This window comes from Phodopus roborovskii, unplaced genomic scaffold, assembly GCF_943737965.1.
Source record: "Phodopus roborovskii unplaced genomic scaffold, PHOROB, whole genome shotgun sequence".
Lineage (NCBI taxonomy): Eukaryota > Metazoa > Chordata > Mammalia > Rodentia > Cricetidae > Phodopus > Phodopus roborovskii.
Window position 1 is genome coordinate 50,885,282 of NW_026126480.1, and position 17,100 is coordinate 50,902,381.

At 53.2% G+C, this 17,100-nt stretch overlaps 1 protein-coding gene across 3 annotated transcripts in view; it reads right to left on the minus strand.

Annotated features, from left to right (window-relative positions):
* The window catches only part of Osbpl5 (oxysterol binding protein like 5), a 70,755-nt gene that overhangs the window by 23,600 nt on the left and 30,055 nt on the right, over positions 1-17,100 (minus strand). For 2 of the 3 annotated variants that reach the window (XM_051193463.1, XM_051193465.1), the window contains exons 2-3: positions 3,282-3,438; positions 1,259-1,341 (exon numbers count right to left, since the gene is read on the minus strand). In XM_051193463.1, coding sequence (XP_051049420.1) covers positions 1,259-1,341; positions 3,282-3,438 — 240 coding nt within the window. Of the gene's footprint in view, positions 1-1,258; positions 1,342-3,281; positions 3,439-13,061; positions 13,212-17,100 lie in introns of those variants that run through there. The other variant, XM_051193464.1, reaches the window with a different exon arrangement.

A 17,100-nucleotide genomic window follows, 5' to 3' on the forward strand; every position in this document is an offset into this window, starting at 1 on the left:
CAATAATTATAGCAAAAGAACAACAGGGAGGCCCCTCAGAACTGGATTCTAAAATCTTCCTGGCACTCTGTGGCCTATAAAAATGACTTGAAAAGTGGAATATGAGGGTTTGTGGGAGGTGGCTCAGTGGATAAAGCACATGTCACACAAGCATGCAGGCCAGAATTTGGGTTCCTAGAAGCAAGCCACCTGACAGCAGGACAGATGTTGTAAACACCTGTAATCCCGACAATTGAGAGGTATTCTGGGGCAAGCTGGCTAGCAAGATTAGCCAGAACTGGTGAGCTCTGGGTTCAGGGAGAGACTGGGCCTCAGTAAATAAAGTGGAGAATAGAGAAAGACACCTGATACCAACTTCAGGTCTCCACATACCACATGTACCATGCAAACTTCACATAGCACACACACTTACACATGTGTAATAAAGTAAGATAATCTGTAATTTGGAACAACCTCCAAATGAAAGGAAGTATTTATAAACCACACATCTGAGAAGGGCGGAGGACTCAGAATATATACACATAAAGAATACTTGCAATTCAACAAGAAAAGACAAACAACCCAATCAGAAGAGAGGTGAAAGATTCAGCAGACATCCCCCAGGAGGACGCACATGCAGATCTGAGTCAACACGGAAACCCAACTGTACTGAGATGCCGATCAGGAAGGCCACAGTCAGAAACAGAAAAGAAACCATCAGTGTTGGCTGGGGAGACCTGAGGGAGGGCAACCATGGCATGCTGGTGTTCACCAAGTGCACAGGAGTTTGGCAGTTGTTCAAAAATTAAACAGAGAATGTTTTAGAAGTCCATAGTTACCTTAGCGCCTGGCAAGTTCACGGAGGGCCATGGCCCAGACACACATGGGTACCCACAATAGCTGTTTACTACAGCTGAAGAATGGAAACCACTAGGAAGTGGCTGCAGAGGGAACAGCACAGATGATGTCGAGGGAGGAATGGAGCATGCCTAATAGCATGGAGGGTCTCCCTAAGTAGAGGGGCTTCCTTTCACGGATACTTTCTACTCCCCAAATAGTCCTGGCCAGCACACATCCCTTCTCAGGCGCCCTGGGCTATGCTAAGCTCCTAAGAAAACAGAAGAGACAGATGACTAAACTCCATGCAGCAAGGGTGTATGTAGCCTGAGAGTTGAGGCTTTTTCCCCAGTAAGCATGGAGACTGCAGGCTCAGCCAGCACCCCGCTGTCCCTTGAGTTAGGCTCCCTGTTTCCCAGTCCTCCCACAGGCAGGCTCTTACCGGTGGCACCTTCGTGGCAGAGCCTGGGGTCAGGGGCTCTTCATCTCTGGGTAGTGATGGGCCAATGGACTCCATGTCCCGCCCTGAAAGACAGAGGGAAGGCAGGACTCCTCAGAGAGTGCCCTGAAGGCTGCCTGGGAGGGGCAGGAAGCCACTAGAGTGTTGTGGTCCTGAGAGGTGGAGTGAGCTTCGGTAAAGGGTCTCAGAGGCTCTGGCCAACCCCTCACAACCACAGAGAGGAAACAGGGGAGGAGCTGGCAGAAATGAGGGCAGCCGAGCCAGTGGGGTGTGACTTAGGCCTTTGGATCACCAAAGAAATATGGCACCCAGGTTCAAATTATAGGACCCTGGTAGCCCCATAGTCTTGCTCCAGATTAGCTGAAGAGGTGGGAGGAGAGGCTTGGCACCTGGAACCCTGCCTTGCCTCCTCCCTGTACTCTGTAGCTTGAAGGAGAGAGATGATGGTGGGGTGGACTGAAGCCAGGCATGGGTGTGATTTGGCTACTGTCACCCACTGCCGGGGGGGGGGGCTGTGGTTATAACAGATGCCATGAGTCAGTGGTGGGTGAAACTGTTCCTGAAGCCACAGACCAGAGATGGGTATGATGGGACAGTTAGGAGGCTGGGTGCTAGGCAGATCAACTCCTGGGAACTCTGGGAAGGGCTGGTGGGCAATGGGGACATTCTCTCCAGAAAAGCCAGGACAGTGACCTGAGGAAGTAGTTCTGCCCACTGGTCAGAGAGCAGTAGCCAGTTGATGTCACCTAATATCCAAGTCTGCCATGGTGACTGCCCTCCATGTGACTGGGCCTCCGGAGCTCCTACTTTCTGCCCATAGTGACAGGGAGGCAGCTGTCCACTCTCAGAGACCACATGTGGGAAGATGCATCCTGGGTGGGGAGGGGTTCTGCCCTAAGCACCCAAGAAGACAGAAGTGTCACGTCATGTCAGTGCAGACAGCCCAGCACTGGCTCTTTGCCACCAAGTATACCCTGCCCACACCCCAGCTCCTGGGACCTGTCACCTCTTGCATTCCTTGAAGAGGGCCTGGCGCCTCCCAGTCCTACCCTGCCCAATCAGTTGCTCCACAGCTCAAGTCTCCAGAAACTGAGTGAGGCTTGCCACTAGGCCCTCTTCACCATGGGGCCTCCCCTCTCTTCCCCTGTGCTCCCGCTGTTCCTGCAGCACGGGTGAATGGGGGCTACAGGTTACATCCTAGGCATCAACCTTCCTTGAATGCCAGTGACTGTCCAGGCACCGGCCCTTCCCCACCCCCGACTCTGGGCCTCAGTTCCTCTTCTGGTGACTGAGACTGTTGATGGTATGACTCTTAGCTCTCTTTCCCTGTGATGACAGCTGACCCCAAGAGAGGGCCAGTGTTTCTTCCTCACTCTGCATCTGGCAGTGGGGGAGGGGGTAGGAGAGGGGGAGGGGTGGGCAGGGCTGGAGTCCTCAGGAGCACTGCAATCCCACCTCCTTCTCCTTAGGGACCCCTGAAAGGAAGGGCTAGGCTCTCTAAGGCTAGCTGTCACCCACAGGGTAAAGAGGACTCAGCTCAGACTTGGCTATGGGTGGACATGTATGGAAGCCATTAAGCCCAGCAGCCGTGAGGACGTTCTTTGTGGTGGGGCCTACATTCCAGGACCTGGAACTTTATCCAGAAAGTGGCATGGAGGTAGCATGAACTGACCTGTTCCCTTCCAGGGTTCAGGACCTCTTGGAAGTGGGACATAGTTACTGATATCTCTATTTTATAAATGACTAAACTGAATCCCAATAACTGGTCTGTGGGCACCCAGCCAGGACAGCAGGGCTGGGGTCAGGTGATATAACTGCCCTCTGCCATCCCTAAGTTTAATCCCTTGTCAGCAAACTTGGTCTTCAGTGTGCTGTGAACCCTTTGCCTACTAAACTCTTAGTTTCCTTCGTGTGGGAGTCGCCCTCACTGCCATGAGGGTACTGGAGGGGTGGGAGACTGAACGAGCAGTCAGGAGGACCCCAGCTGCCCGTAGCCTGCACTGACCTGGGGTGATGGGACCCAGCTCATTTTCACAGCCCAGAAGCAGGTTCCGTGGAACTTTCCGGGGGTCAGTCTTCTGTGGAGTAGAAGCTGGCGGACACAGCGAGAAGCGGCGCCGGAGAAAGGCTTCCTCCTTCATGGCGTGGGTACTGGGGGGCTTCTGAAAGGAAGAAGGGTGGGGCATATGATCACACACGTTCAAAATACAGGGCCCTGGGGTGAGGCCACACAGAAATCAAGAGAGGACAGGCGAGGTGCCTCCAGAGTGTCAGGGGGCAAGCTAGCCGAAGGCACTAGGAGGCTGGGGTCTGCTTGTTCCATTTTAGGACAAGAGATACATGGCCCCACCTGAGTGTCTCTGGTCTTGTGTGGGTCCCTGGACTCAAAGTCCTGAACAAGGTGAGAAGGTGCTGGTGTGCTCTGACAGGTTCACACCAGCCCATGACATCACCTACCTGCTAGAAACAGCCCTGGGAACAGGAGAGGGACTGCAGCCAGCCACTCCCACACTCTCAGCCACTGCAATGTCTTCAGCAGGCCACAGGCCCCCACAGCTCACCCTAAACATGGCCTGGCAGCTGAGAACAGCTGATCAGCCGCCTCCCAAGCCTCTCCCTGTTGATTGGATAGAACACATCCAATCTCAGCTACTCTTAAAAATGAGAAAAATCACAAAGACCTGGCTCTGGAATCACCTGACCGGTTTCAGCCCATTGGTCAGCTTTCTCCCTTGTCCAGCTTTCTAGGGACATGGCCTGAGCCTCCTTAGGTGGCCAATGGCTTCCCAAAGAGCCAACTTTAGCCTCTCTTTTCCCAATGGCCTGATCTCAAATACACATGGCTTTCCTGCTGGACTTGGGGACCAGGTGGAGCTTCAGGAATGGGTAGGGTACCTGGGGTGTCAATGGTCCCAGAGGTTTCTGTCCACAGCCCAAACCCCGTCTGTGGCCCCTGCCCACTTCTTTATTCAGCTAAGATTCCCAGGCATCTGGGTTGTGCCCAAGGAAAATCAGGCCCTTAGGGACCCACAGGGGGCAAGAGGGCCATCCCTGGCAGTGTGACAAAGGATATTGACATGGTTAGTTTGCCCTACCTGGAGCTTCACTTTCCTTAGGGATTATGTAACACGGGCTTGGGGCAGGGTTAACAGCTTGCTCTCGGCTGTCCCATCATGCCATCTGCCCACTTGTAGTAAGCATGGTCAGGGGAGGGTGTATGTAAATGGCTAGAGGGACTCATTAGAAAGTGTACCCCATTGTTCACTCATGTACCCACTTCCCTCCATCTACCTAATCACTAACTTACCCATCTGTCCATTCACCCTCCTCTCCCTCCAAACATCTATTACTCATCTACATATCCATGTATCAATCATCCATTTAATGTGTTCATGCACCATCCATCCATCCATCCATCCATCCATCCATATAGCATGTATCCATACATTCATCCATTATCTCATCCACTTATCTATCATCCATTCACCCTCTCACTCTCTCTTCTTCCCTCCCTAAATCTTCCCAGTCAGTCAGCTGAGAAACCTGGTTTCAACTTCCTTCTCATTCACCCTACACTCAGGCACAGGAGGTGGGAAGGGCTGTGACTACCCTGCCACCATGAACAGACACCCTGTCCCTGCAGCTCCAGTACAATTCAGAAGCCAAGGGTTCTATAGCTGATGCCTACAGGCCAGTGATGGTCCAGCAGCTTCCCTCGATCTGCTCAGCAGGAGGCTTCAGCTCTGCAGAGCTATCCTGAAAGCCTGACTCCGCTATCCTTTGTGCCCTGCCCTGCCCTTTAGAGGCACCTGCTGTCTGAAGGCCACTGTCACACTCCTAGCACCTCACAGGACAGCCAGATCTCCTGATCCCAAGCTCTGCCCACCTTGTGCCGCTGGCCCTTGCTCTCCACTCTTTTCACCTGCTGGGCTTCAGCCACAGTGGGCCTCTTCACAGTCCTGACAAACGCTGAGACCAAGTCCGCTCTGCTCTGCTCTCTGCGTCCCCACCCCTATTGCGCAGGCTGGGTTTTGTCACATTCCACTCAGGAAGAGTGTCCTCTGGGTGACCACTCTTTGGCTGTACTATGTGCATTCTCTGCATAGCACTGGAGTCTCCTAGACACCCTTCCTGGCAGTTCTTTACTCTGTTAAAACTCTTGGGCAGGAGAGATGGCTCATTTCATAAAATGTTTGCTAGACAAGCATGAGGGGCCAAGCTCAGTCCTCAGGACCTGTAATCCCAATGCTGGGGAGGCAAAGGCACATATATCCCTGGGGATGGCTGGCCAGCCAGAGTCATAAGGCCCTAAGATAGTGAGGGACCCTGTCTCAAAATCAAGGTGGGTGGGTCTGAGGAACTGCACCTGAGGAGTATACACATATGCAGACATGTGTATCCTGTGCTCAAATATATGCTCTCTCTGATTATGTCTTGCCCACCACGTGATCCCACCACCCAGGGCATCAACAAATGAGGATTCTGGGTGGGGACTTAGGAATTTGGGGCTATAGATGATGCTGGCTGAAAGTGCTGGAGTAAAGCGGGGTTCTCTGAACAGTATGCTTCCTACACTGGGCCCACCAAGTCTCCAGCTCAGGGAGAAGCTTCAGACAGGTGACCAAGGTAAAGCCTGCTGTCCATATCACAACTGGAGTCTGTTTCTAGCTAGTGGCCAGGTAAAGGGCAGTATTTGTAGAGTGCTTGGAATGGCTGAAGAGTGGGGTGGGCAGCGGAGACCATCCTACATACAGAGGGCCAAGTGGGAGCTGTCAGTCCACACTGGGCCAATGTTTTCCTTCCCCTAATAGAAGCTCTAGCTTGGCAGGTCCTGGGAGCTCCCCCCATATATGTCCACCCATGAGAGCGCCAGGGTACAAGGGGGCCTAGAAAGAAGAGAGAACATAGAAGGAAGGGAAGAATGGATGAAGAAATGGAATGCTGGCCACAGCAGCAGAGTCCTGAGTACTCTGGGTGACTCAGGAGGGCTGTGTTGCCCACCTCAGGCCCATGTGGCCTGCTGAGAGGTCTCCTCGACTTCGACTCTAGATACCAAGATCTAGCCAGACTCTCTGGATCCTGAATTCTGCTCGCCCAAGGCCACTAGAAGCCAAAGGGTGCTTACTCCAGCTCTTCTCTGTGACTAAAGTCAGCAATGCCACCTTTCAGACCTCAGTTACTCTGTGTCATCTGAACACAGCTGGTCCTTGTCCACAGTTCCGAAAGCCCCTCCCTGCTGCAGATGATGCCATTTCTGTGTTAACTGGTGTCTTCCTCACGATTCTGAAGTCTAAGTGCAGAGGGGCCCTGTGGAACCTGAGAAGAAAGAGCTCAAGGCAAGCATATGACACACTGGCACATGCTTGGGTTCATGGGTGGAAGTCTAGGGTGGTGCTGCCATTTCTTCCCAGCCTAGAGACCCTGATCCCCTGAGGTGGGATCACACAAAAGGCCAGTCTATGAGGCAGAGGACAGAGCGGTGGCTAGGGAATGGGGTGTTAGGCATATATGGCCAGCACTGCCCAGTTCTGGCCCAGGCCTTGGAAGAGAAGTTTTTGCAAGACAAGAACTGAGGAAACCCCAACAGATCAAGGATAGGCTGGGAAGCCAGGACTTCCCTTTTTAAGCCAGTCATCTCCAGATTTAAGGCTATAACCCCTCGCTATGCAGTAAGGTGTGGTCCTGGAAGGCCTATCGGGCTGGCAGGATTGGAACCCACCACCCAGCATCCCTGCTTTGCAAGTTTGAATGCAGCTTGGAGTAGACCTTGGGACTACAACAGACTGCCTTCCTATTCAGTGTCAGCCAGACCCCACTCCTAAGGCCACAGGTGAAGCATGGACACCCACCGCCCGCCTATCTCCCTCCTGTTGCTTCTGGCAGAGTGGCTCTGCCCTGGCCATACTCACTTGGCCACCTGGCCTGGCCATCCAGCTAACTTTCTCTTTGCTCTGCCTGTAGTTAGAAGGTAGGGACATACAGCCTTCAGAACGGGGCATTTTGAAGTTGGCTTCAGGGCAGAGACATGTGACCCTTAGAAGAACAATGTTCCATGCAGAGGATGGGCTGGGCATGCCTGAAACTCTGAGCTTTGATGGGAGTATGGGAGAAGTGTGTGTGCGGTGTGGGCAGAGGTAGATTCCTGATCCACAGGGAGCCAAAGTTGCATGTCAAGTCAGGGACAGTGTGGGTGCCATGAGGGCCAGGCAGGGCCTGCTTGCTGGCAGAGCTCATGGAAATGCGGGTGAGGGTAGGCCTGCAGGCTCTGCTCTGAGAATTACTAGACTAGGAGAGGAGAGCCGCCATATCCATCCAGTAGGTCTGTGGCCTTTGTTCTCTCCACCAGGTAGTTGAGGTGTGCCTCTGCCTCCACAGGGCTTTCTGTGGAGCTCTTCTCCTTCCTTAGAGAATTAGCTCTTCCATAGGCTTCCTCAGGCTGCAGTCCAGGCACTGATGTTTCCCTACAGACAATATGGAATCTGGGCTATGCCATACTGGCCTTGTGTACAGGGCTCATCCCCAGCTGATTCCACAAGCCCTGCTGTGCTCCATGGTCTAGGTATACACATGGCTAATGTAGTCCTTCTGCAGAGACTTTAGCTCATGGACAGAAAGGGGCTCAGAAGAAGCTAGAGTTGCTAACTCTATGAAAGACCCATCCCTGAGACTGTGCGAAGTGACCCCTGGGTAAAGCAGTGGCTGCCCAGCTAAAATAGTGAGAGATACATCCCTCCTGAGACCCTGACTTCCTATTTCAGACCATTTCCGGATCCCTCCCTATCGGTACCCATGGCTGATGGGCATGGGGCTCTGGGGCTCTGGGCCTCTTGATGTCATAACAGTGTCCATAGCTCCTACCATGCTGCTGGGGCCACAGCCGAGGTTCATCCATGTAGCTGGGCCTGGGAGCAGCAGGGGCTCTGACAGCTGACTTGTGGCTACCACTCATGCCTGAGAATCACTATGTGGGCCAAGCATTGGTGGCTCACGCCTTTAATCCCAGCAGAGGGGAGGCAGAGGCAGGAGGATCTCTGTAAATTTGAAGTCTGATCTACAGAGCTAGTTCCAGGACAACCTCCAAAGCAATACGGAGAAACAAAAAAAAAAAAAAAAAAAAAAAAAAAAAAAAGTCACTATGTGGCTATCTTCCCTTGTCCCTTTTCTCAGGGCTTCCACTCTCCTGCTCAACTGAGGGTCATGAGTCACCTAGGAGTCAGCAAGGTAGCAAGGCAGAACAGGGGTAGGAGGCAGCTCCAACTCTTAGCTCGGTCCTGCCTGCCTTCCACATGGACCCAGATAGGCTCCTCAGACTCAGTTTCCCATCTAGAGCATAAAAGCCTGTCATGGCATCAGGAGTGATGTTGCTTCCCAGAACAGACAAGGAGGGGGTCATTACTGTCCTTGCTCCATCAGTCCCATGTCCCTGTGGACAAAGGACTGGAAAGTAGACAAGGACCCCTGCCTGCGGTGAGATATCCACCCCGCCGGCATGCCCATTTGTGCGTGGGGCAGATGCAGACAGGAAGGCTAGATCTGAGGTCACGGAGAGCATCCAGGAGGCATTCGTGCAGCGGGAACCCGAGGTGGTCATCTGTTGCATGTGTATGTGAATTCTCCCCAAATAAACCATGCTTTATCCAATACTGAGTCCAGTGAATCTTATTTCCCATGCTTTACCTGCCAGCTGGGACACCACATACAGTGGGGACACCACCACCTAAGTTATCAGAATGAGGATACTCCTCCATCTGAGACACTCAATCCCCAATGAGGACATCCCTCCCAGCTGGGTCACCCCACCAAAAAGCTCACTGCCCTCCAGCAGCTTTCTGAGCAGGGATCTGGCCACCAATGCACCACTCCCTCCATGGCTGACAGACGCCCACCTTCAGCCAAAACAATGGGATCTTTGTGGAGAAAGGTCAAGGCACAGATCTGGAATCCAGGCCCAGGCTCGCCTGAGCCTCAGAGAAAGAATCAAGGAAGTCTGCCATTCCCAGATTCCCTTCACATTCCACCTGCACATACTCAAGTGGTTGGGGCAGTTCTGAGTTGAGTCCTCTCTGTCATCTTGCAGAGGCCTGGGGATCATGAGAAGGACCCAACATCATGGCTGTGTTGCCCCAGCTAACCACATTCATTTACAGCTATGTATAGAGTCTTTCTCTGAGTGGGGCTTTGGGGTACCTGCAGCGGCCAAGTGCTCTCCCAGGGCTGGCACTGTGGCCTTTGGGTTGCTTCCTCCTCACCCACAGCCCCTGGGGAACTGCTAGAGGGAGGCAGGGGAGAGGTGAGGTTCCGGCTGCTTGGGCTCTCCTCCTTCTCTGTATGCGCTGATGTTTCTGTCTGAACTTGGGGTCTCGTTAAAGGCTATGGGGGGGTCAAGTCCTTGGAACCAACTCAGGGATGAAGAAATGTGGCCTACAAGCCCAGCTCTCTGCACGTTCACTGGAAAGCAAGCAGCCTCTATAGAATGATAGCAGCTACCACTTAAAAGGCCTGTCCCCACCATGTCCTGCCCAGTCCTTGCTGGTCCCATCCTACTGAGAGAAGACTTTGACTTTGGACACAAACTGCAATAGGGGTGATACTCTTTGTAGTCAAGCAAGCTGGCATGGGGGACTATGAGAGGAAGGACAGGGGATAGTGCAGCCAGGGAGAGGGACCTACCAGGGGTGTCAAAGAACTCTGCCCCACTTTCAGAGCAGGCTCACCATGAGCCTCCACACCTGAAACAAAACAGATGGAAAAAGGACCAGGCTTCCCTTGGACAGACAGACATACTTCTGGGAAAACTCCACTGCAGAGTCATGGGCAGCTCTGTGCCAACTGGACATACCTGAGTGGCTCTCAGAGGGGGTTGGTGCTACAAAGACACCCTTAGTTTAGTTCTCCCACTCTAGTGCCTGGCATGCCATCCCCAGTGGGATGCTCTGCAGGTCACCATCTACCCTGGGTGGGGACTGATGGAGTGACAGCTGCCAGTAGGTCACCCAGCAGGAAAGCTGGTAAGTGCTGCCAGGAATTGTTTGCTTACCTGGCCTAGCCACTCACTTTCTCTATGTTGGTTGTACTACCTGGACAGACCACAAGAAGACTGGAGGAGACAAGGTGGCTACAGTCTCTCTTGCTTTCTCCCTAGTAGCACCAGAGACCCAAGGTCCAAAGGGCAGCAACTGCCAGTGTTGGTTCTGAGAGGCCTGTACACTGCCCAGACACCCCTAGCTTCTCCACCCCACCCCAACCCAATGCTCATCCCACACCCATTGGGGACTCCTGCCTTGGGGAGGTTCAGGCTTCCTGGATATGGTGGGCCTGCTTGTACTCTGGACATGACTTCTTCCTCCCAGTCAGAAAGGATACTAAGGACCCAGCATGCCAGTATCTCTAAAATGGTAGGTAATCTGGTTGGTGTTCTCTCTCTCTCTCTCTCTCTCTCTCTCTCTCTCTCTCTCTGCTGTGTGTGTGTGTGTGTGTGTGTGTGTGTGTGTGTGTGTGTGTGTGTGTTTGTGGTGTCTGAGACCAAAGGGATGGCCAGAGGGACCTCTGCTGCCTGCTGTCCCCATTCCAGCCCTACCATGTGATCTGTGGGTGCGTGGCTGCCCCACATGTCTAGGAGCTACCATCTGTGGAGTGTAATAAAGCTGGACTGGTCCAGTACCAGGAAGCAAGGTGGCGTGTGGATCTCTTCATACTTCCAAGCATGGCTGTAGCTGGTCCTGTGGCAGGTCCACAAACTGTACTGACCTGGGAATGTGGCATCTGCCAGAAGGATCTAGATAAGTGACTACTGGAAACAGACACCCCACAGTTACTTCTTCAGCTCTGCCTGCTGAATGTCAAGGGTCACAGACCTGGGACCCTGAAGTGTTGTGAGGAGGCTAACCCAACACAGGACAACACCCACATTAGATGTGGCTGCTCAGGCCCTAGTGATACTTAGAGGACAGGGTTGGTGGATACCATGAGGTAACTAAGTTCTAGTGCTGTCCCAGTCCTAGCTCTGGATCAGGCCAGGGAGGCTTGTAGCATATACTACAGGATATTCCAAGGTTACCTCCCATGTTCCCTTGTCCTCTGAGTGGGCTGAGGACATGTAGCTGTGCATCTGGGCTGCAATGAGACTTAAAACCAAGAACCAGTTATTCAAAAGGCATGAGGTGATCTCCCAAGGACACACCCCTCTGGAGTCCCGCCATGCATCAGCTCCCTCCTTTGTATCCACCTGGTTACAGGTGCTTCATGTGAGCCTGATCCTTGTTTAGGTCAAACTGTCCTCTCCACTTCCCCTAGACACCCTCCTCTTCTAGAGGTTCTACACCTGGGAAGTGAGGAGCCTCTCTCCCAGATGTAATAAGTAATGGCTTCCTCACTTGCCAGAGGGGTAAACTGAGCACCCAATCCCATGAGCTATAACCCTTGCATACATGCCCCTGAGCCAAGCTGGAGTGTGACTACCTATCTGAGAGGTCCCTGCCCACCTGGGCCCTCCCTCTCTCACCTGGGGGTGGTCAGAGTTCTGGCTTCCTCCATGAAATGCTTCAGACCCCCACATGTCCTTCTGCTCTAGTTTGTGGGGCCAGCCACACAACCCCTCTGTTGTTCACCCCATGAGAGGCTTCCAGAAGGGCCTGGTCATTCTTACCAGAGGCATGGAGTGGACACAAGACCAAGGAGCTTCACCGCAGCTTGGGTTGGTAGGGGGAGGGTTACCCCGGGGAAGATGAAATGCCCACAGGGCAAAGCTGCCACTGTGCACCTAGGTCTGGCAAGCTCAGTTTCATCAACAGCTCTTTCGGGAACCACCCCTGCATTCCTGCCCCTGCTTGCCACATATGGCAGATGCCAGGAGGGCAGCAGGCCACTCCCCTTCTCCTCTACCTCCCCGTCGCCCAGGCAGGGTTCTGGGTACCTGAAGATTTAGAGATGGCTCAGGAGTTAAGGTATTCACCATGCAAGCAAGAGGACTAGAGTTTGGGTCCCCAGAAACCTGTGTAAAAGCCAGAAGGGTATGGCATCCCATCTGTAACTCCAGTTTCAGAGGCAGAGACAGGGGATTCCCAGGGCAAGCTGGCTCAAGTGAGATTAGCCATACCCACTAGCTCTGGGTTCGAATGAGACCTTCCCTAAAACAAAACAAAACAAAACAAAACAAAACAAAACAAAACAAAACAAAAAAACGTGGAAGAGTAATTGAGGGTGAGTCCTGACATCAACCTCAGGCTTCCACATAAACACACATGTACACATACTCACATGTACCCACACACATGAGAAAAACATACATGCACACATGCACAAAAACATAAAATAGGGAAAGAAGAAGAAATAAAAAGGGGGGAAGGGGCCCAGAGGCATCTAGTTCTCTCTTCTGCCTTCTCCCCATTTGACAGATGAGGCAACTGAGGCACAAGCAAGCACTGAATCACACAGGCCCGTGTGGCTAGCATCACTGACTCAGACACCTTCTATGGTGACTGCCAGCGTCTGTAGGGACCACCAGACCAGGCTGGCCCAAGAGAAGAGCTTTGGATGCAGACACCTGGGAGCCTACCTCCCTCCTTGCCCTGCTCTGCTCCCTCCAAGAATCCAGGAGCCCTGTCCACTTGATGCTTAGGGGACCCCACCCACAACCCTCCCCCTTAGGCTTCACAACAGGTGGTTAGCTCCTTTCCATTTTTCATTTAGGGAAACCGAGGCAAGGAAAAGGTAAGTCAACTGGTTTCTACAGTTTGATTCAGGGCTGGGGCACCCCTGCTCTGCCAGCCTCACCTCCTGTACTCACCTGAAACCAGCGTCTCGACCTCTTCTAATCACCTCAGTTACTGGATGGCAGCCTAGCGGGGCTGCTGCTGGGACCCAAGCAAGCGAGGGTGACAGATAAGTGCAGGAGGGTGACTTCCTCAGGGACCCTTGCAGATAAGCAGCTATGACAGTCCTGGTCACCTTACCCTATGCTGTGGGTTATAACCTTAGCTGGCCCCTCCCTGTGCTTTGTAGGAAAACTGGTTCTGGCAGTCAGGTGAAAGCTACAGTGAGAGCTACAAGCAGTTCTGACAGGTGGGTGGGGCCCAGCACTGCCAGGTGCCAACTCTCCACCACACCCCACCAAACACCAGGGATAGTTTGTATGAGGGGTGACCAGCCTGTGGGCCTTGGTTCTGGTTTCTCTATTCATAGGACCCTGAACCCACTCCCCAGCCCCGAAGGCCCACAAGTGGGTACATGGCTTTTCAGGTGGAAGAACAAACTAACCACAGGGCTGCCCTGCCCACTCTGGACTATCTCCATGGAGGGCTCAGCATGCTCCCTGGCAGGGGTCCTAGCAACCACTGTGCAGCAGCTCTTCCTCCATCTCAGCCCAGGTGTGCCCTCTCCTAGTCTTCCTCGTCAGAATCACCAGAAGTCCTAAGGCAGCCCCTCCTGAAGAAGCTCCCCTGATACTCAAATGGATCTGGCAAAGATTACTCCCTCCTCACAAGGACACACCATTCGTCATCCCATTACCCATCCTAGGAACCATGGCCTGACTCTTCCCTGGAGGGGCAGAAAGACAGACCATTTGAATAGGGAACCACAGGGGACACCCAGTCCTCTGCCATGACTGGCCAGTTTACTAGCACTGAGACATAGAGGGGAGATACTCCACCCCACAGTGGTCCTAAGTCCCCAGAGCTATTAGGGTTAAGAAATAGTTCCAGAGGAAAAGTGAGAAAGCATGTCTCGTCCTTAACATTGCCAGGCCTAAATTTGGATCTGTACAGACATACTGGTCACACTCTGAAATGACAACTTGTAAACCAGAAGCACAGCCACAGGCCCCGTGAGCAGCAGGTGACACTTGCAGGCTGTGTTGGAGACTTGGGTACATGATGGGTCCCTGGTCACACCACACTCCCAACCCCTCCCACCCCCAGCAGTCTGAAGTCTGATGCTGTAGTTCACTACCCTTGTCTTTGGGGACATTTCCTCGGGAACTGAAGCCTTCCAGTCACACGACTTACACGCAGGCCCTCAGCCTCCTACTGATGGAAAACATAGTTGGTTGGGGTAGGGCCTTCCTTGGCCTTGACAGACACCAGCTTCCCCAAGATGGGTGGGGTGCATGCCTCCCAGGGGCAGCTTTGACAAAAGACCGTAGACAAGGACTTAACTTGCCCATGGCTCTGGAGGCCCCAACTCTAAAATCAAGTTGTCAGCTGAATCACAGTCCCCTCAAGGACTCCAGGGAAGGGACCTGCCTGCCTTTGCACCTTCCGGGCATCCCGGGCATCTCAGAGCTTCTAGTTGCATCTGCCGAGGCTCCATGTGCATCTTCTCCATTCCCCTCAAATCCAGACTGATCTCCACTAAGATCCTCATTTCCGCATGCAACGATCCCATGCCAAGTGAGATCACCTTCACAGACCCCTGGATGAGGGTTGGGCATATTTGAGGGTTATTACCTCACACCATACAAGGAACTGCTGGGGCATGGGACTTGCTGGAGTCCTTGGGGTGAGGGCTCAGCTCATCAGTGTCTCACACCCTTGGAAGGGAGGCTTGCTGGGAGTAAGCCTAGAAAAAAATGCCTTTGTAGAGCCAGGACCAAGTCCTGTGAAGAGTAGGAGTGCGGGAGCTGTAGGAGAAGGGAAAAAAAAGGAGCTCAAGGCTAGGGGTGTGCTAGGGGAGACGCAGCCTGGGTTCCTACTGCCAAGCCTGGGCCATGCTCTGTGGCCTAGATGTAGCATGTACCCTGACAGGATACCACCACAGCTCCACTCTTCCAACCTCCACATTTCCTCAGATGGAGGCCATTCAGAGCTTAGGGCCAGCCCAGGAAACAAGTAGCAAGCAGCCACAGCAGCCACAACGGCCACAGCAGCACAGAAGCAGCCGCAGCCACAGTATCTGCAGCGTGGGGACTCTTCCATTAAAGGTGAAAGGCTAGCTTAGGCTCCAGTGTCATTTGGCTCTGGGCTCATGAGAAACAGGTGCTGCCAAGATGCCCATTGTATAAACATAAAGGGGTAAGGCTGTGGACTGTCTAGAATTCTGGAGGTCCTGCACACAGGTATACTCCAAGATGAATAGCCTTCTGTGCTTACTCTATCTGCCTCTTGATCAAACAATCTGTCTCCCAAGAACCATCAACAGGTGGCCACAACCTCACTCTGGTGCCAGGCAGCTGGGAGCGCAAGGATCGGCTGTGGTCACTACTGATGAGCTCTGTATAGTATTACAAGATCCTCACTTCCTGCTTCCTCTCACCCACCCTGACCACTCATGATTCTTTTTCTACACACACACACACACACACACACACACACACACAAACACACACATGTAATGTGTGTGAGCACCACATCAGAGGTGCCTAAGCACCTGAGCCATTTGGGTGGCAGTCCCCTGCTAGAGGGCTCTGCTGCTGTCTGCGTTCAGGGCAGGGGAGCTGCGTATCTGTGAGAGGCAATTGAGGCAGCTTCCTCCACAGAAAGCTAGTGAAGACCTGGTCTCAGGGAGCAGACACTGCTGTTTGATTTCCCTTGTTTGGATTAGGGCTTTTGGAAGACTATTTTTCCGTTCCCAAGTAAACATGCTGATGCAATGGCTGCTTTTCCTCTCAGGTTGATCCTCTGGGGCACAGGACCAGACCAAGTGTCTCAGAGCTTAGGAGGGGCCCGGGAGGCCCTTGGTAGGTAAGCAGTGATCCAGGTCCCCAGAGCACATCCAACATGGCCAGGCTGGCCACTTAACACAGGAGTGTGGGCCAGGAGGGACCAGCTCAAATCTCCCTCTGTGACAAGACAGTGTGGAAAGCAGAGGCTCAAGGTGTGTGCCCACCAAGACGGAAGTACAAGAGCCCTCAGGCGACTCTCCTCCTAGGGGCATCTCCCCCATCAGCCACACCAGTCCTTCCCAGCTCCTCACCCACTGCCTGGGCAGCCTAGGTCTTGCTCATTTGAATCTTCACTGTCCTTATCAGTAAATAAGATAGCACTGTCACATCAGTACCCAGCTCAGCTGCTATGAGCGGTCACTTCCGCAGCGCTGTTCTATGTCCCTGCCCCACATCAGTTGGCCTCCAGTGTTGGCTCTTTGCTCACTCATCTCCCTCAGAGTCTCAGCAGCTCTTGACCACTACCTAAGGGTATAGAAAGTGGCCTTTGTCCCTCCAACACACACATCTAACTTCTAATCCAAGAGTATGGTGACTTTGGGAAGAGGGTGCCTGGAGAGGTAACCAGTTAAGAGGGCACTCAAAGACGTGGTGTCCTATTAGTGACAGAAGAGACACAGACTGATGTGAAGATGCAGAAGGGCTGGAAGGGAAGTGGCCACAGTGTGTGACTCCAGGTCCCCAGAAGCTAAGGAAGTAGGATGGTCCCTCCCTGATGGTCCACAGAGGTAGCCTGCCCTTATCCCCACCCAAGACAGGGTTTCTTTGTGTGGCTTTGGAGCCTGTCCTGGAACTTGCTCTGCAGACCAGGCTAGCCTCAAACTCACAGAGATCTGCCTGCCTCTGCCTCCCAAGCTGGGATTTTAAAGGCGTGCATCACCAATGCCTGGCTAAATTTCTAATATCTTGACATCCAGTGTGAAGACCTACCAGGTGGGGGAACCCTGGCTGAAGGGAGCGGATGCTCCCTACCTTCAGGACGTGGCGTTGGAAGTCTCTGCTTCCAGCAACACAAAGGCCTTAGAAGAGCCACTGCTGTGCAAGGTGACTGACTGTGGCACTCAAACCTGGCTGTATGGCCTGTCCCATCTCAGGGGTTCCCCAACAGCCCCTGTCCTCTCCCCTCAAAGAAAAGGGGGCTCGAACTGAGTTCCCATCCTGATTC